This window comes from Bos indicus, chromosome 12, assembly GCF_029378745.1.
Source record: "Bos indicus isolate NIAB-ARS_2022 breed Sahiwal x Tharparkar chromosome 12, NIAB-ARS_B.indTharparkar_mat_pri_1.0, whole genome shotgun sequence".
Taxonomy (NCBI): Eukaryota; Metazoa; Chordata; class Mammalia; order Artiodactyla; family Bovidae; genus Bos; species Bos indicus.
Window position 1 is genome coordinate 71,416,307 of NC_091771.1, and position 24,685 is coordinate 71,440,991.

Below are 24,685 nucleotides of genomic sequence, written 5' to 3' on the forward strand. Positions count from 1 at the left end.
CAGATGTTCAAGCTGGTTTTAGAAAAGGCAGAGGAACCAGAGATCAAATTGCCAACATCCTCTGGATCATTGAAAAAGCAAGAGAGTTCCAGAAAAACATCTATTTCTGCTCTGTTGACTATGCTAAAGCCTTTGACTGTGTGGATCACAACAAACTGTGGAAAATTCTGAAAGAGATGAGAATACCAGACCACCTGATCTGCCTCTTGAAAAATTTGTATGCAGGTCAGGAAGCAAGTTAGAACTGGACATGGAACAACAGACTGGTTCCAAATAGGAAAAGGAGTACGTCAAGGCTGTATATTGTCACCCTGCCTATTTAACTTATATGCAGAGTACATCATGAGAAATGCTGGGCTGGAGGAAGCACAAGCTGGAATCAAGATTGCCGGGAGAAATATCAATAACCTCAGATATGCAGACAACACCACCCTTATGGCAGAAAGTGAAGAACTAAAGAGCCTCTTGATGAAAGTGAAAGAGGAGAGTGAAAAAGTTGGCTTAAAGCTCAACATTCAGAAAACAAAGATCATGGCATCTGGTCCCATCACTTCATGGGAAATAGATGGGGAAACAGTGGAAACAGTGTCAGACTTTATTTTTTGGGGCTCCAAAATCACTGCAGATGGTGATTATAGCCATGAAACTAGAAGACGCTTACTCCTTGCAAGGAAAGTTATGACCAGCCTAGACAGTATATTAAAAAGCAGAGACATTACTTTGCCAACAAAGGTCCATGTAGTCAAGGCTATGGTTTTTCCAGTGTTCATGTATGGATGTGAGAGTTAAAGAAATCGGACTGCAGAAGAATTGATGCTTTTGAACTGTGATTTTGGAAAAGACTCTTGAGAGTCCCTTGGCCTGCAAGGAAATCCAACAAGTCCATCCTAGAAGAGATCAGTCCTCAGTGTTCATTGGAAGGACTGATGTTGAAGCTGAAACTCCAACACTTTGGCCACCTGATGCGAAGAGCTGTCTCATTTGAAATGGCCCTGATGCTGGGAAAGATTGAGGGCAGGAGGAGAAGGGGATGACAGAGGATGAGATGGCTGGATGGCATCACCAACTCGATGACATGGGTTTGGGTAAACTCCGGGAGTTGGTGAAGGACAGGGAGGCTTGGCATGCTGCAGTTCATGGGGTCGCAAAGACCTGGACATGACTGAGTGACTGAACTGAACTGAGCCAATTAGAAAGAAAGTCACGCATGCAGGATAAGGACATTTCTGCGAAAGAAACCAGTTGCATCAAAGCTGGCTTTGACACAGGATGTGAGGTTGTAGATAGAGTTGTGTTAGTTGTAGCTGAGAGTAGCTGTAGTGGGAGCTGAGGTGGGGAAAACAGCACTGTGGTTTTCATGGTGGTTGCTATGGTGTGTCAGCTGTGTTCATCACCTGGCAGTCACTAACGCTGAATTATCTGAACAGTAGCTTTTGCCTTTCATTCAATACAAAAGCAGGTAATATTAGCAGCCTTAGCATCTAAACAGGAGACATAGCTGTTGTCGTTTCCCCAGATTTCTGGTGCTGGAGAGGTGACCCTCAGGAGGCACGGCATTGGGGCTCTCATGGTGGTGGTCAGTAAAGCTGGGTGTGTAGTTACATTCAGGGCCACGGTGGTGTCCTGAGCCATGATCATCCCACAGAGTATGACCAGGCAGCCTGTGCCCAGAGCAGCAGGTGGGAGAGCCTGGACATCGCATCCTCTATGCAGGTGTTCAAGTGCAACTGGGGTGCCCAATGCTATGTCTGTCCTTTTGTCCCCTACACACGGCCCGCCCCCCGCATTGTGTACAGGTGTCCACTGAATTTCTTTTGTACCAAACTATGCAGCATTTTAAAATTAACTATTTTGTTCTTTCAAGAGCTGAATATCATGTTCTCAGACTTCTTGCCCTTAGTACAGAACACCCTGTTCTGTTGTCCTGGCCTTGCCTATGAAAGGACTGTGCCCCTTGCTGGCATCATTAGTAATTAGGGGCTGTCATAGGTCATTGGTGAGAGAGCCCTTGAAAGGGGGAGAAGCACAGACACTGGGAGTTTTGGAGAGAGGCTGAATCTGAATGAAGCCCCTGCTGGGTTGGGAGGCAGGAGATAGACATGAGCTCTGTAACCTTCTCACTATACAGCCAGGTGGACAGGTGGGGAAGGTCTCAGCTTTAATATAAATGGTCCCAGGGACTTCTCTAGTGGTCCAGTGGTTAAGAATCCACCTTCCAATGCAGTAGACTCGGGTTCCACCCCTGGTTGGGGAACTAAGATCTCATATGCTCTGGAGCAACTAAGCCCACACACCGCAACAAAGACCCAGTGCAGCCAAAATAAGAAAAAAAAGTAAAATAAAGGTTCTGTGGGGGCCTCCAAATCTCATGGGACAGGGGTTTGGAACTGTATCTGCACACAGTCGGGGTGTTCTGTTGAGTCAGTGTCCCCTGAGCCTGGATAACCAGTGGGGGAGGGGACCCAGTGCCTCTGAGCTGTCGAGTGCTGCCCTCTTCTGGTCATCCTAGATCAGTGCTGGATACTGAAGCCTGAATAGGGAGGGAACTCAGTCTGGCCGTGACAGACTGAGGGCTGCGATGGGAAGCTGATGTTTGTAGGTAGTTCACTATTTTGTAGTCATAATTGAGTGAAAAGTAGTAAAATAGGAATCCTAAGTTTCAGGCAGGAAGAAAGAAGTGGAGAAATTTAAAAAGCTTAAAAAAATATTTCTCATGTATTAAAATCTAGCTTTTTAATTCCTAAAATCTGGAGCAAGTTTTTTGGTGATGAAAAATCATTGTCAAATTTTTTTAGTATGTGAACATTTTTTAATCAGTTCAGTTCTTTCCAGAAAAAAAATTCAATTTGAAGATTATCCAGACTTTTACTTAATCATATGTAACCATTGTGTGTGTGTGTGTCTTTCTTCAACATAGCAGTTACTGAGAATTCTCTTAACATTTAGATATGTAAAGATGTACAGACACCCTAAGTCTTTCAGGAATATGACCCGTGATTGGCATGATGGTACTTTTCCTTCTCCGTCATATTGGACTATGTACTGTCTCGTGTACATTCATGTTTTTTGTTTTCCTTGTAGTAGAAGCACTTTATTGCTCCTATTTAGCCAGAATAGGTAATGCATGTATCACATATAAAATTGAGGCTTTATCACTCTGACCCATGATGTCATAATTAATTTCTTTATTCTTCATTATTTTGTTGTTGGTGTTACATTAGAGCTCTTGTTAAATTAGAACTCTGACTGTTACTTATAGGAGTTAATTTAGCATGAGTGACTTCTTCATAGAAAGTGCCCTTTTGCTGGCTGAGCATTACTGAGGTTTATTCTATATCAAATGAAAATGGAGAGATTAGTGATTTCAAATTATTTATTAAAAGACGAGGCATGCTAGGTACTTATGCTGCCACCTTGTGAAGATTAATGAGAAAGACAGGTAAAACCAGAGGTCATGATAAAAACTTATAAATGATTAAAAACCTCCCCTGAATATTCTAAGTACATTATATTAATAAGTTCGTGTGAATCATGCAGTTTGCATTTCAGGCAGGCACCTTGTCATCTCTACTACTTAAATTCTGTGGGTGTCTAAAGCTGTGTCTGTATGGAAATCTGGTGAAAGAAGATATCTTCCTAAAGGCAATTATAGCTGCTTCAAACCCGCAAAGAGATAGGATTGGATGAAAAGGCCTCCAGGACACAGTATCTTAAAATAGGAAGGATAAAAATTGTGGGCTATATTAGCATGAAAGTGAAAGTTACTCAGTCATGTCTGACTCTTTGCGACCCCCATGGACTATACAGTCCATGAAATTCTCCAGGCCAGAATACCGGAGTGGGTAGCTATTCCCTTCTCCAGGGGATCTTCCCAACCCAGGTCTCCTACATTGCAGGCAGATTCTTTACCAGCTGAGCCACAGGGGAAGTCACCAGGGAAGGTATATTAGCATATCAATGACTATTATATTATTTTCAACTACTTTCTGAAGTAATTTGTGTTACTTTGTTGAAATGAGTGTGTTTTTATACACTTTAATTTGCAGGAATCGGAATCACCAACCCTAAAAGGCCTTTCTTTTACTGTCAGACCGGGTGAACTGTTGACTGTGGTTGGACCTGTGGGAGCAGGAAAGGTAAGTTGTGATGCCTTTCGTCAGTTTGACGCAATGCTGCAGCTCCTGTTAAATTCTCAGAGTGGAGCCCAGAGCTGAGTGTGACAGGGTTTGAATTGGGTGTGTCTGGAACAGTGTTTCTCTAGGTGTGTTCCATAGAATGTTAGTTTGCAAGAAGGTTTCATGACCAAATAAGTCTGGATAAACACACACTGTGTTTTCCTTCTTGATGTTTTATGTTGCACAGTTGGGAACTGCTTGTGGGGAGTTTGGCTGTTTCAGTGAAGGAAATTATTGATGTGATAGCTGGTCAGGATAGACGGAGACAGTGGGGACTTCTTTTTGTCACAGTGGCCCCTCCAGGAAGTCTGGAGGTGGTGAAGGCTCTTGCCAGAAGCTCTGAGCATTTCCTCATGTGACTTTACCTGGTCCCGCCAGTGTACATGTAAGTGAATGTGCAGTCGTGTGGTAGAGCTCAAGATACAGACGTGAGGCAGACCCGACGCCTCTGCCTTTCAGAGGCAACTAGATTCTGAGGTGAGACAGATATGCAGGCAGATTATTTCAGCCCAGTGTGGTGCGTGCTCTGATGGTGTGGACATAGACATGACGCTTCTGTGTGTTACAACAGATTTGAAGGACATGTGTACGTGCACTTAGTCTCCTGTGTTTTGCACAACAAAATACAGAAACCTAAATGTGGGATTTGTACACGAGAGGGAGATGATTACCTCTATGATGGACTTTTTAAAATATTTATTTATTTATATTTCTTTTAAAAATTTATGTATTTATTTTATATTTAAAAATTTATTTATTTTTTAATTGGACAATAATTGCTTTACCATATTGTGTCAGTTTCTGCCATACATCAACATGAATCAGCCATGGGTGTATGTCTGTCCCCTACCTCTTGAACCTCCCTCCCACCTTGCACTCCTCTAGGGTGTTACAGAGCACTGAATTTGAGCTCCCTAGGCATGATGGACTTTTAACTCTTTGACCACAACAACCTCAGAGTTCTCTTAATTAATAATCTTTGGATATATTCTTCACGCATCGCTTTAAGTTAAAAAAGAATATTTATTTATTCGGTTGAATTGGGTCTTAGTTGCAGTACATGGGCTCTCTAATTGTGTGTTGGCCTAGTTGCCCTGCGGCATGTGGGATCTTAGTTCCCTGACCATGTATCTAAGCAGAGCCCTGGCAATGGAAAATAGATTTTTTTTTTAATCTTGGTATAATTATTAATTTTTTAAACTTTTTACTTTATATTGGGATATAGCCAATTAACAGTGTTGTGATAGTTTCAGGTGAACAGTGAAGGGTATCTTTCAACCATACATATATACATGTATCCATTCTCCGGCAAACTCCCCTCCCATCCAGACTGCCACAAAGCATTGAGTAGAGTTCCATGTGCTATACAGTAAGTCCTTGTTGGTTATGCATTTTAAATATACAGTGTGTACATGTCCATCCCAAACTCCCTAAATATCCCTTCCCCACATCCTGGAAGGTGGATTCTTAACCACTGGACCACTAGGGAAAGTCCCCACATACCTTTTTAAGAACAAGTATTTGTCAAGTAACAGATACCCAGATGCAGGAACAACTGCATTAAACATCAGATACAGAAAGTAGCGCACAAACTACCGCACAAGTGCACCCATCTCAGACGCTAATAAAGTAATGCTTAAAATTCTCCAAGCCAGGCTTCAGCAGTACGTGAACCACTAACTTCCAGATGTTCAAGCAGGTTTTAGAAAAGGCAGAGGAACCGGAGGGCAAATTGCCAACATCCACTGGATCATGGAAAAAGCAAGAGAGTTCCAGAAAAACATTGATTTCTGTTTTATTGACTATGCCAAAGCCTTTGATTGTGTGGATCACAACAAACTGTGGAAAATTCTGAAAGAGATGGGAATACCAGACCACCTGACCTGTCTCTTGAGACACCTGTATGCAGGTCAGGAAGCAACAGTTAGAACTGGACATGCAACAACAGACTGGTTCCAAATAGGAAAAGGAGTACGTCAAGGCTGTATATTGTCATCCTGCTTATTTAACTTATATACAGAGTACATCATGAGAAACGCTGGGCTGGAGGAAGCACAAGCTGGAATCAAGATTGCCGGGAGAAATATCAATAACCTCAGATATGCAGATGACACCACCCTTATGGCAGAAAGTGAAGAAGAACTAAAGAACTTCTTGATGAAAGTGAAAGAGGAGAGTGAAAAAGTTGGCTTAAAGCTCAACATTCAGAAAACAAAGATCATGGCATCTGGTCCCATCATTTCATGGCAAATAGATGGGGAAACAGCGGAAATAGTGGCTGACTATTTTTCTGGACTCCAAAATCACTGCAGATGGTGATTTCAGCCATGAAATTAAAAGACACTTGCTCCTTGGAAGGAAAGTTATGACCAACCTAGATAGCATATTAAAAAGCAGAGACATTACTTTGCCAACAAAGGTCCATGTAGTCAAGGCTATGGTTTTTCCAGTAGTCATGTATAGATGTGAGAGTTGGACTATAAGGCAAACTGAGAGCCGAAGAATTGATGCTTTTGAACTATGGTATTGAAGAAGACTGTTGAAAGTCCCTTGGACTTCAAGGAGACCCAACCAGTCCATCCTAAAGGAGATCAGTCCTGGGTGTCCATTGGAAGGACTGATGTTGAAGCTGAAACTCCAGTACATTGGCCACCTGATGTGAAGAGCTGACTCATATGATAAAACCCTGATGCTGGGAAAGATTGAGAGCAGGAGAAGGGGAGAACAGAGGATGCGATGGTTGGATGGCATCACTGACTTGATGGACATGGGTTTGGGTGGACTTTGGGAGTTGGTGATGGACAGGGAGGCCTGGCGTGCTGCAGTTCATGGGCTTGCAAAGAATTTGACACGACTGAGTGACTGAACTGAACAGAAACTACACATCCTGCTGGTCTGCTCTGCTAGTGAAGAATGTTACACATTCTTAGTCTTTGCTGAGTAGAGCACTCTGTTTGGGAAAACTCACGCAGGGTAGATTGTTACGGTATTTATTTATCCAACTTCAGTTTACATTGACCAATAGTGTTCTTTTCCATGTTTTTCCTTCAATATTCAAAGCTGCACTTTATCCTGTTCTGATATCCTTGATTAAGCACCAGGGTGGGGACTGTGCGGCATGCATGTCCCAGCCTGAGTGCTCCCTGTTCACATGTGCATGTGTTGCCGTCTTTTTCAGTCGTCACTGTTACGTGCTCTGCTGGGGGAACTGGCCCCGAGCCAGGGGAACGTCAGCGTGCATGGGAGGATCGCGTATGTTTCTCAGCAGCCCTGGGTGTTTCCAGGAACTGTGAGAAGTAACATTTTATTTGGGAAGAAATACGAAGAAGAGCGATATAAAGAAGTAATAAAGGCTTGTGCTTTGGAAGAGGTGAGTAATGACTTGTGAGCTGCATATACTTAAATTTCAAATGATAGTGTTGGCTTAAGCTACAAACAAAGCTAGTGGAGGTGAAAGAATTCCAGTGGAGCTATTCCAAATCCTGAAAGATGATGCTGTGACAGTGCTGCACTCAATATGCCAGCAAATTTAGAAAACTCAGCAGTGGCCACAGGAATGGAAAAGGTCACTTTTCATTCCAATCCCAAAAAAAGGCAATGCCAAAGAATGCTCAAACTACCACGCAATTGCACTCATCTCACACGCTAGTAAAGTAATGCTCAAAATTCTCCAAGCCAGGCTTCAGCAATATGTGAACCATGAACTTCCAGATGTTCAAGCTGGTTTTAGAAAAGGCAGAGGAACCAGAGATCAAATTGCCAACATCCGCTGGATCATGGAAAAAGCAAGAGAGTTCCAGAAAAACATCTATTTCTGCTTTATTGACTATGCCAAAGCCTTTGAATGTGTGGATCACAATAAACTGTGGAAAATTCTGAAAGAGATAGGAATACCAGACCACCTGATCTGCCTCTTGAAAAATTTGTATGCAGGTCAGGAAGCAACAGTTAGAACTGGACATGCAACAACAGACTGGTTCCAAATAGGAAAAGGAGTATGTCAAGGCTGTATATTGTCACCCTGTTTATTTAACCTATATGCAGAGTACATCATGAGAAATGCTGGACTGGAAGAAGCACAAGCTGGAATCAAGATTGCTGGGAGAAATACCAATAACCTCAGATATGCAGATGATACCACCCTTATGGCAGAAAGTGAAGAGGAACTCAAAAGCCTCTTGATGAAAGTGAAAGTGGAGAGTGAAAAAGTTGGCTTAAAGCTCAACATTCAGAAAACGAAGATCATGGCATCTGGTCCCATCACTTCATGGGAAATAGATGGGGAAACAGTGGAAACAGTGTCAGACTTTATTTTTTTGGGCTCCAAAATCACTGCAGATGGTGACTGCAGCTATGAAATTAAAAGATGCTTACTTCTTGGAAGGAAAGTTATGACCAACCTAGATAGCATATTCAAAAGCAGAGACATTACTTTGCCAACAAAGGTCCGTCTAGTCAAGGCTATGGTTTTTCCTGTGGTCATGTATGGATGTGAGAGTTGGACTGTGAAGAAGGCTGAGCGCCGACGAATTGATGCTTTTGAACTGTGGTGTTGGAGAAGACTCTTGAGAGTCCCTTGGACTGCAAGGAGATCCAACCAATCCATTCAGAAGGAGGTCATCCCTGGATTTCTTTGGAAAGAATGATGCTAAAGCTGAAACTCCAGTACTTTGGCCACCTGATGCGAAGAGTTGACTCTTTGGAAAAGACTCTGATGCTGGGAGGGATTGGGGGCAGGAGGAGAAGGGGACAACAGAGGATGAGATGGCTGGATGGCATCACTGACTCAATGGATGTGAGTCTGAGTGAACTCCTGGAGTTGGTGATGGACAGGGAGGCCTGGCATGCTGCGATTTATGGGGTCACAAAGAGTCGGATACGACTGAGCGACTGATCTGATCTGAAGCTATGAGGTTTGTTGAAAGTTTTTTTTTTTTTTTTTTTAATTTGAAAGGTCTTTGATTGTTGCTTTAAGCTGGTCTGGGTAAATATGCAGTTGTGTACGCAGTTGTTTTAATTCTGATGTGATAATCACAGAATGCCTTTATTTCATTGGTGAAGCTTCATTCAGTTTTAGGTTCTTTTTTTTAATGGACAGTTAAAAAATTTGTACAAACAGAGGGCACACTGTAATGATCCCTCATGTACCCACCCCAAGCTCTAGCCAGGATCAGCTGGTGGCCAGTCTTGCTGCATCTCCATCCCTGCCCTCTGACAGCCCCACCCTCCACCCCATTATTATTCTGGAGCAGATCCTAGACCTCAGATTAGTCCATCTGTAAACATTTCATCTGTTTTTGTCTAAAAGATAGGAAAGCCTTTGGGAAAAAAAAATTACCAACATTATTTCACCTGAAAAATTACCCTAATTCCTGAATATCATCAACTTTCTCATCGGTGTTTCCATGTTGCTAATCATCTCACTGAAAAGTCTTGTTCACCATTGATGGAATCAGACTCCACATGAGGTCTGCCCACTGCACTTGGTTAGTGCCTCCTCAGTCTCTTTCAGTCTCCAGGTTTCCCTCTCTGCTTGGTTTTGACTTGTAATTTATTAAAGAAAATGTAATGCTTTAAAATTTCTTCTTAATCCTGCTTCATTTCATTGGGGGAGAGATTGTTTTCAGAAATTGCATTGAGTTTCACAGAAAATGGCAAGAAGAAACATTTAACTCTACCTTGGAATTTAGATGAAATTAGTAAATGAATGATAAAAACTGAACTTAATAGGAAAATGTAATTTGGCAAAAAGAAAGAAAAACATAAATACAGATTAAACAGTATTTTACTCTCTTGAGTTGTAAAAATCCATGAACAATAGTGTTAAAGGGCTCCCCCTGTGGTCTGTTCAGATTTATACTGTGAGGAAAAGGCTGGGACTGTCTTTCAAAGGTGTGGTGGTGGAGACGCCAAACCTGCTTTCTGAAGAAACAGTAATTTTGCTTGAGTAATGCTTGAACATCATAGATTTTTATCAGGTGAATATCAATTTTTGATGATGTGGACAAAACGGAATTGCTCACTCTTCTGTTTCTTTCTCCTGGTCTGTGGTTGGTTAATGGGAGATTGTGTTTGCAGAACCGATGCCAAGTTAGCAGTAATCAGCAAATATTTTTATTAAATAGTGTTTATACTGTGTAAGAAAAGAAGGGGAAAGCAAACATAAAACATTGAGACAATAGCTCCCATTTATTTAGAGTCTACATGCAAACCATTTCTCTTTCTCAGGCATGCACCCAGAAGAGGGTATATGAATTATTAATTCTTTATGAATATCTTCAGTGTTACCATCTTCATTTTATAGTTGGTAAAACTGAGGCTTGGAGAGAGAACTTTTTAAAAAGCAGGTGATGAATAAAGCTGGAAGGTGGGATGAGGAATAAACAGATTTCAGGCGTTTCTTCTTTACCTTAATCCTGTCAACCTCCTGATGCCCAGATCAGACTCCAGAGACCCAGACCAGTGTGTGGGTGTTTCTTTTATGACCTTGCCTTTCTGGTGAAGCTCAGCCTTGTCTTTCTCCCCACATTTGAGTGTCTCTGCAAAAGAGCAGGTGCTGGACAGTGGCTGATATTCAGTGTTTCCCTGGGGGCCAATGCCTTGCCGCAGCCACATGGAGTGACAGGACCAGTAATATGGGCAGCGTCCGGGGCTTCACCCATCCTTGGGAGTCTGTGCAGCACAGACTCTGGTGGGAAAGGGCCCTGCAGGACTGGGCTGCACAGCGATTCTTCTGTACATGATGTGATGTTTATAAACATGGACCGCTCTCCTGTTCTCTGCACAGTCAGGACATGCAGGCAGGCCCCTCGTGCCCATTCCCTTCTTGGCAGGAAGGGAGGCCCAGGGCAGAGAAGTAGTGAAGAAATGAGCTGTGGCTTAGTCTTGCCTGCTGTCACTTTGGGTATGTTCTGTTTCCTGCCTGGGCCTCTGACATTTCAAGAGGATATTGGGTCAGAAAGTTTCCAGGAGGTTTTGCTGCTGCTCTGAAGTGTCATCTCTGCCTCTGAATAGCAGGGGTCAGCAAGGTCGTTATGATACCTGGGAACCACCTAACGAGTATTGATCCTCTGCTCATCTCCTTTTAGAATCCATGACTCAGTGGATGGGCATCAGGTGGTCACATAATAGTGGTGTGCTGGAGGTATTTTGTCCTGTAGATACGGAGACTATATGTGCAGTAGGAAAGGCTTGGCCTTTGGAGAGAAGCAGTCCTAGGAGGTATCTCTAAGTGTTTGTCTCAGTTTCCTTTCTTATTAAAAGCAGGAGGAGTGAGGTTATTGTAAAGGCTATAGGCCATGTCTGTGAAATGCAGGCATGTCAGGGTTTCAGTAAATGGTCACTGTCCTTACTATTCTAACCCTTTCTCTACATCTGTCCATCCACACATACATCCCTATAAGTATAATCAAGATTTTGTTCCCAAGGTTCTTCCTCCTCCTACATCCCCCAAGTCCTAGAGGAACGAGCACTGGAAAACAGCATTTCTTAGAATACGTATGTCAATAACAACTAGATGTATTAAACTAGGTCAAATTGAAGTAAATGTTTAAGTTCATCCAGATGAAAACATTCTTCTAATAAAACATGAAGTAATCCCATTGGCAACATCAGTTCAGGCTGATGTCAACTCCAAGGCCCAGGAGTCAGAAGACTCAGAGATTGAGTCTCAGTTTCTCTGTTTTTAGGTGTGTGGTTTTGGCTGATTGTCTGAACCTTACAAGCCTGTTTCTTCATTTGTAAAATGGAGATAATAATACTGTCAATCTTGTAAGGTTATTTCAAGAATGACATGCAATAGTGATTTTAAAGCACCTGATTGCTAGGGACATAACAAGCACTCTATAAATGTTAGAATAATTTGGAAAATAAATTAGCCTCTAATTGTAAGTTCAACCAGTTTTTGGTAAAGTCACATCCATAAAATGTGACTTGTAAGAAAGAAGATATCTTTTTGATATATGTCACTTTCATTATTTGAGCTGATAATTTATATAGGTGCTGTACATATAGTATATTACATAAATCAACAGTAAACATATTCTGTTATCAAAAGCAAAAGTGTATATAACATTGGTCTTCAGGTCATCTTTAACCGTTTTTAAAAACTTTTGAGTTTTAAGTTTTTTTTTTTTTTAACAAGTTTTTACAAAACATTTTTAAGGCTTTTAAAAACTTTTAGGCATTACACAATTAAAGGTGTCAAGCTGATAAATTCTAGTTTGATATTTTCCCACATAGATCACTTGACCTTACAAATCCCTCTTGGATGAGCTTGTACTTTCATCTCATATTTACCACATTCCTGCCAGCATGAATGTTGCAGGAAGGGGGACCCCTTCCAGGGCCCAAAACAGGGCTCTTGTCTAACACTCAGAAATGAATTGCCAGAGGAGATACATGTGCTGACAAAGCAAGACATTTTATCCGGAAAGGGCACCTGAGTGGAGAGCAGTAGGGTAAGGGAACCCAGGAGAACAGCTCTGCCATGTGGCTCGCAGTCTTGGGTTTTATGGTGACAGGATTAGTTTCAGGGTTGTCTTTAGCCAATCATTCTGACCCAGAGTCCTTCCTGGTGGTGCCTGCCTTGTTCAGCCAAGATGGATGCCAGCGAGAAGGATTCTGGGAGGTGGTCAGACATTTGGCGTCTCCTTGTGACCTTTCCTGAACTCTTCTGGTGGGTGGTGTCTTATTAGTTCCATGTTCCTTACCAGGACCTTATGCAAATGGTTACTGTGGTGCCTGGCCAGGGTAGGTGGTTTCAGTCAGTGTGCTTCCCGTAACATGAACATTTTCTTTTCAGATTGCCTGGAAAGTCATAGGATAATAAGTTAATTGATCCTTCTATGTCTAGGTATAGAGGCCTTCATGTCTTGAGTTAGTTTAGTGTTGTCTTCATTTCAAATACACTCTTTAGTCACAACCTGGGCAGCGTGATGTGAAAGAGCAAAAGGCTCTGAACTGACATGACCTGGTTCAGAGTCCAGCTCTTCTGTTTAACAGGTAACAGTCCTCATACCAGTAACGTGACCTCACTTAATCTCAGTTTCCTCATCTGTGAAATGGGGCCAGTACTTCCTGTGCAGCTTGTTGTGAGGCTTAGAGATAACCAGTATTATGGTCCAGCACAGTGCTTGGTGCACAGATCTTATCCCCCAGGAGCTGAGAAAAGCTGTCTGCATGTGTATAAATGATGGAGCAGGACAAGACGGGTCCTTCACAAGAGATGTAAACAGAGCCTTAGGAACCCAACAAGAAGAGAGATAAATCCAGGATGGTTTCATGGGAGAGTGTGTTTGGGCTGAGCCTGGAAAGAAGGGCAGGATATTAACAGGCTGTTACTGCAGTCTTCTCCACGGTGTTTGTTGTTGTTGTTCAGTTGATACTTTTGAACTGTGATGCTGGAGAAGACTCTTGAGAGTCCCTTGGACTGCAAGGAGATAAAACCAGTGAATCTGCAAGGAAATCAATCCTAAATATTCATTGGAAGGACTGATGCTGAAGCTAAAACCCCAATACTTTGGCCACCTGATGTGAAGAACTGACTCATTAGAAAAAGTTCCTGATGCTGGGAGAAATTGAGGGCAGGAGGAGAAGGGGCTGACAGAGGATGAGATGGTTGGATGGCATCATTGACTCAATGGACATGAGTTTGAGCAAACTCCAGGAGATAGTGAAGGAGAGGGAAGCCTGATGAGCTGTGTCTATGGGGTCGCAAAGAGTCAAATACGACTAAGCAACTGAACAACAACCGAACTGTGGTTTTTGAAATCTCACCCACAGAGCGGATGTGCTACCTGGCTCCTTTGCCTAATTCATTGTAGAGAAGAAGCCAATTCTGACTCCATATTGAAACTATTTCCTTGACTTGTTTTTTGTTGCTTTTGTTATCATAGTCATACTGAATGTCCTACCTCAGAGAATCCTGCTACTCTGCCTGTTAAACTAAAGTGCCTTTGTTCAGAATCCTGACCACTTGTAGATGGCAGGAAGGAAGAAATTAACACATCCCCTGCCTGCGTCTTGCCATTCTAGATTTGCAATATTAATGGCCTTTTTACTTTGCTTCCTCAACGTTGCTTCCTCAACTTCCTCAACTTTAACTTTGCTTCCTTAACTTTTTTTATAGGTCAGCTTTGACCTATAAAAGAACCTGGCATCTAGATGCCAGGTTCTATTATAGCATCTAACCAAGAAGATGGTTATTTTGAGATGCTAGCTTGGCATCTTCCTGGTCAGCGGACTCCCCAAATAAATTCTCTTCTTCCTGGCCTCAACCCCTCATCTCATTGGCCTGTTGTGTGGCGAGCAGAGTGAGCTTGGATTCAGTAAGGAATTGAGACCCCAGATGTGCTGCATCATGGGACTTCTCAGCACTGTTTGAGTCTGGATGTTGGTCAGAACCCAATTTTATGATGTATCCCTTGCTGTTTCTATTTCTCTTTTCTTTTAATGTTAGTATATTGAAAGTAAGCTAGATAATCCTATAATAAATATTGGTATTATTTATTTGTATGTAATGAGTGGCTTACTTTGTTAGCAAATCCTGGGAACCTGACATGAAAGTGAAAGCTTTTTACAAAACAGTGTTTCTACTGTAAGTCTCCACCATCGCTGAAGGGCCTTGGGTGAGCTTCTGGATGATGGCATCAAACCAGTGTCACCGTTTCCTAGTCTGCCTCTCATTTGTGTATCTATTCTTCAGTGAAAATTGGTGAAATTTAACTTAGAGGAAAATAACGTGAATAAAAACACCTTCCTGTCAGTGGGAGGAATTGTAATATATTCTCAGGATTTTCCCTCTAATTTAAGTCAGGCTTTTCCCTCTAATTTAATCAGAAGATGGTGACTGGGAAATTAGTCTACCTTGGATTTTACTTCAAGTCCTCTGAAATGTTTTGCCCATCTGGGGCTCATGCATGAATGATTTCAGAGTCACCAACACACTTGAAGTCCTACCACCACAGTTGAAGAGAGCCTGTTTCTGTCCTCTAATGTACTAATTGAAAGAGTGGATTTAGCTGCCTTTTCTAGAGTGTGGTTAATATTTTTGTGCTATGACATGTTACTATTTTGAGAAAGAAACCAAAACAATGTAAAATCAAAGCATAAAAGCTAAATGGAATAGTTTGCAAGGACTAACATTAGTGAACTGGAGGCCAAGTAACTCGTGTGTGTGTGTGTGTGTGTGTGTGTGTGTCTGTGTGTGTATGTATGTATAAGGCTTGGAACCTATCTTAAAATGGTTCATTGTAGTTCATGAAAACCAAAGTAAGAGATGGTATTAATTTCTGAGCTCCAGAAAGAAAGAAGGTGAAATAATGAAGAATTTTCACAACAGAGCAATTGCTGCCCTTCATGGGTTGCACCCAAGTTAAGCTTTGAGTGAGCAGGAAACCTGTGTGTGTCTGTGTGTCTTTGTGGCTGTCAGGGAGGGTTATGATGGAGACAGTAACTCTATCTTTTCCCTGTGGTCGTGTGCTTTGTATATTGTGATCCACACTGTGCATGGAGTCCCACTGTTGGTTTAAAGAGAAAATAGACATCAGTCACCAATAGCAAGTTATAATCAATTCATGTCCTTTTTCCATTTATGGAGGGTGTTCATACACTTCTTTAGATTCTCACAGCTTCCTTGAGTTTAGTGATTCTGGTTTCTGCAGCACATTATGTAGAAGAGGAAAATGAGACTTAGGGAGATCAGAGGACTTGTTTATCATGGAGACCCCAGTGTGCTACTTGCTTCCCCCCCAAATTTCTAAAGTAGAGACAGAAGTAAGGGCATCATCTGCAGAAAGGTACTGCTGTGTATCTTAGGTTGATGCCTGAGGGGTTTAATAGATAATTTGAAGTAAAGATTTCTCATGTAATAACTGTGTAACTTAAACCTGATTGTTACCTGGTCATTTTGGAGGTTTTCTTGTCATTTTTTAAAAATTTCCCCAGATACTCTGGGGAAAGTAGACTGATTTGTCTACTTCTTAAATAATACTCAAATATAACTTATGATAGATTCCCAGATCCTCAAGCCAAAACTTCATATCCTTCTTAACTTTGAGTATTTCCTGCTTCCATGGGCAAGCATATACTTAGTCCAACTGATCTGCTTGGTGTCCCTCAGCACATTGTTTCTTTCCTTTTGGTTTTCCTGCCCAGCCTTCTCTCTTTTTGTTCCCATTTCTTGTACAGACCTTGTCTGTCACTCTATGAATTGCCTTAAGTATCACTGTGAAGGCTCAGGTCAGGTGTTATCCCTTCTCTGAAAATGGGAAGTGGATACCAAGATCAGCAAAACTGATAATTTAAGATAAAATGAATCCTGTGCCTTTACCACCCTGGGCCACCAGCTCTCACACCTGTGTCTCTAGCACAGACCTTCACACTTGCATGTCCAGCTACACAGTGACATCACCGAGAGCTCATCTCAGCTTGTCCACAAGTGATGTCTCCTAAACCTGCATCCACCACCTTCCCCAACATGGAGACCCTGTCCTTCCCCTTCTTCACCCCAGACACCACAGTCCTCTTCTCTTATATCCCCCACCTGTCCCATCAGCAGGTCTTACAGACTCCGCCTTATAAGTGTGTCTGGAGTGTGACCCCATCTCTCCATTTCTACTGCTCCCTAGATTATTCTAGTAGCCTCACTTGTATCTGCCCTCACCATTCTCCCCTGCCCTCCACAAACAACCTTACTGTCTGTTTACTGCAAAACACAAGCGTAATTCCTTACAAACCTCAGACCAGTTCCCTCCTCACCTCCCTCTCCCCCTCTTACTGGCAGTGACACCAGTCTCCTGCTCTGTCTCTGCCCTCACTCCCCTCATTCTTACTCAGCTCTGCTCTCCTGCCTCCTTGTCCTGAACCCCTTGGGCATCTCCCCGTAGCCCCTGCATTCACCCCTCCCTCTGTGAGGAGCAGCCTCTCCAGGTCTGACTGAGCTCCACCCCCTTCCCCCAGATATGCTCAGCCCCCTCTGAGCAGAACCCTCACACCCCATGTGGACTCACTTCCCCCCTTTAGTCTCCACCCCCCTGAGCCAGCTTGCTTTTCCTTCTTATCCTCAGTACATGTGCTCAGGTTTACTCTCCTTATTGTTTGTCTCCCACCATAGAGAGAAACTCTAGGGGCTCTGTTTCCTCATGGCTGAATTCACTGTGCCCAGAACAATGCCTGGTGTGTAGTCAGTCCTCAATAAATACCTGTTGAAATGGTAAAATGTATAAATGCTTTGAAAAAATACAGAATGAAAAGCCCTGAGAAGTTTTTTAAATTTTCCTGGTTACAGTTTAGTCACTGTGAAATAAGCCCATTGCTGTTAATTAAACACTTGTATGAAGAAATGATACTAAAAGGTTAGGATGGCGGGAGGACAACACATTTTAAATCTTCTTTTTTTCCCTTTTTTGTCTCCGTATAGGATTTGCAGAATTTGAAGGAAAAAGATCTAACTGTGATAGGAGATGGAGGAACCCCACTGAGCGAAGGACAGAAAGCCCGGGTCAGCCTCACCAGGTAACTGGGGTTTCATTTGCCATCCTGCCTCTCCTCCTCCATGGCCTCTAGTGGATGTGAGCATGCAGACCCCGCTCACCGGGTGGGCCTGTGTGAAGCAGGGTCTTGGTCCTTCCTCTGGGCTCCTAGAATGAACCATGGAGTTGTTGGACACCAACATGATTCAGAGATGAGACCCAGGGAGTGTGTAGTGTCTTCTTATGTCTCTCTATGTTTTCTAGAGCCGTCTATCAAGATGCAGACATCTACCTCCTGGACAATCTGCTCAGTGCAGTGGACGCAGGAATCAGCAGACTCTTGTTCGAACAGTGAGTTTGCTCCTATTGTCTGTCATTTCTGCTTTCCAGGAACCCTGTAGAGATCAGGGAAGAGAACTCAGGAAGGTCTTTGTGCTTCAGGAGACTCAGCTTTGTCCTGGTGTCCCTTCCTCCCCTCCCTTCCCTCCACAGAAGATCCATCATAGAGAAATTTTGCATCATGATAAGGTCAGGACAGGAAGATACATAAGGTGCTTCCAGTGTGTGGGGGCCAGTGGGGTCTGTGCTTTAGGGAGTCAAGGATAGCTGGCAGATTCCTCCACGACTTGCGGTTGATGGATCCAGACCCCAGGGATAAGAAGGCTGATGTAAGGTTTTTAAATCAGAGAGTAGGACTTGGTAACCTGGTAACTGGCTGCCAGTTCTTTTCCTTTGTCATTTGTTAAAGGCACGTTAGAAGTGAAAGACCCTGTTGGTTTATGCTTAGTATTCTGTTGGTCTAGAAATACTTAGTAAAGTCTAGAATTTACAGATGATTTATTCCACATCTGAGTATGGCTCAATTATTTAACTTTTCTTCATGGATCCTTACTAGAATTAATACTTAGACCCACATGTAGGGTTAACTCAAATTTGAAACTCGGTATTTAGAATCTTTCTGAAGTCCTGACTCTCACTTTGTTTTTGGAATTTGTTGTCAATGGCTCTTTCTTGGCCACAGAACTCCTGAAGGAGAACAGTTCTGATGTTTTCTGTCCTAACGCACACCGACCAAGGCCTCTGGTAAAGTCTAGACAGGCTTCTTTGAAAGCCTCATGAATTCGCTTTTTCTGAAGCAGCCTCCACATCTACCCCCACAGTTAGTTATCTTGCTGTTATTCATCTTGTTAAAGCCAATGAGCCTTCCAGCTGCACTTATTAATGTCCTGCTGTATACACTGAGATCAATGCCCTTACAGATGTTCCTACACAAAAACTCTCAATTTACAAGGAGGATGGTGAGCCAGGAGAGGGGAAGGACCACACTGGGCCGAATAAGGGAGACTAGGACGCCCAGCTGTCAGTCCTGCCTCTGAGGAACCTGTTTCTACATGGAGCTTGTTAAGACAGATGTCTGGGGAAAGGTCAGCAGAGTCAAGGTTTAAAGAGTTTCCATACAGGGTAGGAAATGCTAAGTGGAAGTGGAAGTGGCAGCTGGAGGCTTTCACTGATGTTGGAAAGCTCCCTGTGCCCGGGGCTGGGTGGGCAGTGCCCTGGGGGTCTGGAGGCTGGGCGGGTGTGTGGAGGCTGAGAAGAGGACCCAGTTCTTTGCTAAAGGAAGAGGAAAAGCTCAGGTGTGGAGGGAGGAGGAAGCAGGGCTGTGAGGAGGACAGCAGGCACGTCCTTGCCTGGAGGAGGTGGGGTGTTCAGAAAAGAGAAGCTGTTTGGAAATTCTAGCTCTCAGGTCCTGTGTTGGTTTGCTGGGGCTGTGTCTGTCCAGGCTGTTCTCACAGGAGACCAGAGCCTGGGTGGCTAATGAGAAACAGAAGTTTATCCCTCATGGTTCTGGAGGCTGGGAAAGTCCAAGTTCAGGGTGCTGACAGATTCAGCATCTGGTGAGGGCATGATTCCTGTGTCCTTATGTGGGGAAGGGGTGAGGGAGCCCTATGGGTCCCCTTTATAAGGACACTAATTCATGTGGGCTCCACCCTCATGACCTGTCACCTCCCGATGGCTACTCTTTTAGTACACTGTGGGAATTAGGTTTCGATATATGAATTTTGAGGACAAAAGCATTCAGTCTATAGCACGTTGTCACAGATGGAGGTGCTTAAAGAATAGAAATTAATTTTCTCACAGTTCGGAAGGCTGGAAGTTCAAAGTGTGGGCAGGTTTGGTTTCTGCTGAGAATGCTGTCCTTGGCTGCTGGTGGCATCTGCCTCGCTGTGTCCTCACATGGTTTTTCTTTTGTCCATGTTCACCCCTGTCTCTGTCCTTTTTAAGGAAAAAAAAAATATTGAAATATAATTGATTTACATTATTGTGTTAATTTTTTTGTATGGTAAAGTTACTCAGTTATATACATACATACATTCTTTTTAATATTCTTTTCCATTGTGGTTTATCTAAGAATGTTAAGTATAGCTCACTATATTGTACTGTAGGACCTTGTTGTCTATCCATTATACACATAATAGTCTGCATCTGATAACCTCAAATTCCCAGTCCTTCCCTCTCCAACACTCCTTCCACCCGTGCAGCTGTAAGTCTGTTCACTATGTCTGTGAGTCTGTTTCTGTTTTGTCTATAGGATAATTTTTGCCATATTTTAGATTACACATATAAGTGATATCATATGATATTTGTCTTACTCATTCTGACTTACTTCACTTAGTATAATAATCTCCGGGTCCATCCATGTTTCTGCAAATGGCATTCTTTTTCCTTGTTTTAATTGCTGAGTTCAATTCAGTTCAGTTGCTCACTTGTGTATGACTCTTTGCGACCCCATGAATCGCAGCACACCAGGCCTCTCTGTCCATCACCAACTCCTGGAGTTTACCCAAACTCATGTCCATCGAGTTGGTGATGCCATTCAGCCATCTCATCCTCTGTCGTCCCCTTCTCCTCCTGCCCTCAATCTTTGCCAGCATCAGGGTCTTTTCAAATAAATCAGCTCTTCGCATCAGATGGCCAAAGTATTGGAGTCTCAGCTTTAGCATCAGTCCTTCCAATGAACACCCAGGACTGATCTTCTTTAGGATGGACTGGTTGGATCTCCTTGCAGTCCAAGGGACTCTCAAGAGTCTTCTCCAACACCATAGTTCAAAAGCATCAATTCTTCGGTACTCAGCTTTCTTTATAGTCCAACTCTCACATCCATACATGACTACTGGAAAAACCATAGCCTTGACTAGACGGACCTTTGTTGGCAAAGTAATGTCTCTGCTTTTTAATGTGCTGTCTAGTTGTTCATAACTTTCCTTCCAAGTTGTAAGCATCTTTTAATTTCATGGCTGTAGTCACCATCTGCAGTGATTTTGGAACCCCCCAAAATAAAGTCTGACACTGTTTCCACTGTTTCCCCATCTATTTGCCATGAAGTGATGGGACTGGATACCATGATCTTACTTTTCTGAATGTTGAGCTTTAAGTCAGCGTTTCACTCTCCTCTTTCATTTTCATCAAGAGGCTCTTTAGTCCTTCTTCACTTTCACAATAACCAGTTAAAATGGTCAGCACTAAAATAGCAATGGTTGAGAGGGTGGGGAGAAAAGGGAACTCTTCTACACTACTACTGGGAATGAAAGTTGCTGCAGGAACTATAGAAAACAGCATGGAGGTTCCTAAGAAAACTAAAAATAGAATTAGCTTATAATCTAGTATTCCCACTCCTGGGCATATATATGCACAAAACTATAAACCAAAAAGACATGCATCCCTATATTCATAGCAGCACTATTCACAATAGCCAAAATATGGAAACAACATAATGTCCACCGACAGATGAATGGTTGTGGTACATATAGATAATATAATACAAAGGTCTGTCTAGTCAAGGCTATGGTTTTTCCAGTAGTCCTGTATGGATGTGAGAGTTGGACTATAAAGAAAGCTGAGCATCAAAGAATTGATGCTTTTGAACTGTGGTGTGGGAGAAGACTCTTGAGAGTCCCTTGGCCTGCAAGGAGATCCAACCAGTTCATCCTAAAGGAGATCAGTCTTAGGTGTTCATTGGAAGGACTGATGTTGAAGCTGAAACTCCAGTACTTTGGCTACCTCATCAAAAGAGCTGACTCATTTGAAAAGACCCTGATGCTGGCAAAGATTGAGGGCAGGAAGAGAAGGGAACAACAGAGGATGAGATCGCTGGATGGCATCACTGACTCGATGGACATGAGTTTGGGTAAACTCCGGGAGTTGGTGATGGACAGGGAAGCCTGGTGTGCTGCAGTCCATGGGTTCATAAAAAGTCAGACATGACTGAGAGACTGAACTGAACTGATTCTGACTAGTGTGAGGTGATTGTAGTTTTGATTTGCATTTCTTTGATAATTCACAGTGGTGAGCTCCTTTTCATGTGCCTATTGGCCATCTCTATTTGTCCTTTGGAAAAATGTCTATTTAGTTCTTCTGCCCATTTTTTAAAATTAGAATTTCTTGTTGAGTTGTATGAGCTGTTAGTATATTTTATAAATTAAGACTTTGTTGGTCACATCATTTGCAAATATTTTCTCCCAGCTGTAGGTTGTTTGTTCATTGTGTTTATGGTTTCCTTTGCTGTGCAAAACCTTGTAAATTTGATTAGGCCCCATTTGTTTGTTTTTTTAATTGAAAGAATAATTATTTGTGGCCATACTGGGTCTTTGTTACTGTGATTATTTTTTTCTAGTTGTGACGAGCAAGGGCTACTCTAGTTGTGGTGTGTGGACTTCTCATTGGACTTCCCTGGTAGCTCAGATGGTAAACCGTCTGCCTTCAACGCGGGAAACCCAGTTTCAATCCCTGGGATGGAAAGATCCCCTGGAGAATTAAATGGCAACCCACTCCAGTATTCTTGCCTAGAAACTCCCATGGATGGAGAAGCCTGGTAGGCTACAGATCATGGGGTCACAAAGAGTCAGACATGACTGAGTGACTTCACTTTCTTTACTTTCTTTTTCTCTTGTTGCAGAGCACAGGCTCTAGGATGTGTGGGCTCAGTGGTTGCAGCTCCTGGGCTCCAGAGCTCAGGCTCAGTAGTTGTGGTGCATGGGTTTAGTTACTCTGCGTGTGTGGGATCTTCTGGGACCAGGAAAGATCCTGTGTCTCCTGCACTGGCAGGTGGATTCTTTACCACTGAGCCACCAGGGCAGCCACCATTTGTATATATTTCTATTGCCTTAGAAGATTGACCTAAGAAAACATTGGTATAACTTATATCAGAGAATATTTTGCCTTTAATCTCTTTTAGGAGTTTTATAGTGTCATATTTTATGATTAAGTCTTTAAGCCATTTTTAGTTTATTTTGTGCATGGTGGGAGGGTATGTTCTAACTTCATTGATTTATATGCCTGTGTCCATGTCCTTATGTCTTAGTCTCCTCTTCATCTAAGCACACTAGTCAGAACAGACTAGGTGCAGTGTATTTAAGGGTAGTGATTACTTCTTTATGGTCGCTGTCACCAAATTCTAAGGTACTAATAACTAAGGTGACATATGAATTTGAGAGGGGCATGATTGGTGTATATAGCAGGCCCAGGATAGCAAAGTAAAAGGACTTCAGTCAGTAGGTATGTGAGGAGCTCTGAGCTCTGGACACAAGGAGCTAGGATTCCATATCCACTAAGCAGGGATTGTTAGACTTTGGCAGAAACTGCCCAGATGTAAGATGTGCCTAGTGTTGGGGTGATAAAAGAGTCATAGAGGTGGATGCTGGTGATGGCTGCACAACAATGTGAATGCACTTAATGCTACTGTATGGCTATATGATTAAAATGGTAAATTTCATGTTAGGTATATTGTAACACACATACACACAAACCTGCATAATAGCACTGAATCTTTGAGAACACTAGAGAGTAGGATAGCTGACAAATGGCATGGTCTCCAGCTCTCTGATCTGACCCCCCTTTCCCACCTTCTCCTGTTCATGGCTTGATGAATTTTCCCTTAGAGAAGTACCTTGTATCTTGTCACAAGTTCAGTGACAGGAGCTCGTACTGTGACAGCGATTCCCCACCCCAACCCTCCTGGCATCGTGAGTATCTCAGCCTCCTTGTTCCCAGCGCCGTGCCCTGAGCTCACAAATGTGTGTCACCCTGTCTTGTGAGCATCTGCACAAGTTCTCCATCAGGGCAGGAACAAATTCTGCTGGTCACTGCATCTGTGTCACAGGGAGAGGAGAGCAAGTCATTTTGGTGCCAAGTACAGCGTGCTGATCACAGAAGTTCTTCTGAGTTCTTTTTCAAACACAGGTGATATTTATAAAATCCTCTCAAATATTTTAGGTGTACCACTTCAGATATATACTTGATAGAAGCAAGGTTAAGATAGTTGTTTGCTAATCAAAACCACTTTCTCTAGGGTGACTTATAGCAAAGAGCATGAAAGCAATTTAGAAAACCACTCAGCAGCAACTGGAGAGTGTTTTCAAGTTAGAGAGCTGGATGGAACAATATGTTGTGAGAGATAGTAGTTGTGTGGGATCTTAGTAATGAGGAATACTTTGTGTTATAAGTTAATGAATCATACTTCTACTTGCCATTAACAGATTCCTTCAGTCATGAATCTATATCCAAGGTTATTAAGCTTTGTGAGATTTGCATTTATACTCTGTGAACACTAAGTGGGTTCTATCACCTATAGAAGGCGAAAGGATTTAGGTGACCTGATGCAGTCTCGTCATGCCATGGGCATCATGCTATGGATCTCAACGAGTTTCAGCCCCACATCCCAGAACACTGCCTCCTGCATCATCAGCTCTTCAGGTCTGTCCTGATCAGATTCCCATGCTTCTACTTACATGGCTCACCCTCCTGCTCCAGCCCTTCTCAGACTATGCCCCACTCCCACATTCAGGATGCAGCTCCAGGTCCTCAAAGAACAGGCTTCTTTCCTGTCTGCCCCCATCAGCCTTTCCAGTTCATTCCCACACCCACTCAGTATCCAGCCATGATGGCTTTGCGGGGGTCCTTTCTCACCCCTGTCTATCTGTACATACTGGTCCCTCTGTCTCAGAGCCAGGGAGCAGTGTGCCAGGACACAGAAAGTGGAAG

General features: G+C 42.8%; 1 protein-coding gene across 1 annotated transcript in view; it reads left to right on the forward strand.

The window, feature by feature from the left end:
• The window catches only part of LOC109567082 (ATP-binding cassette sub-family C member 4-like), a 171,231-nt gene that overhangs the window by 41,752 nt on the left and 104,794 nt on the right, over window positions 1-24,685 (forward strand). The window contains 4 exon segments of the mRNA XM_070799964.1: window positions 4,047-4,136; window positions 7,354-7,545; window positions 17,596-17,690; window positions 17,912-17,998. Of these exon segments, the coding sequence (XP_070656065.1) occupies window positions 4,047-4,136; window positions 7,354-7,545; window positions 17,596-17,690; window positions 17,912-17,998 (464 nt within the window).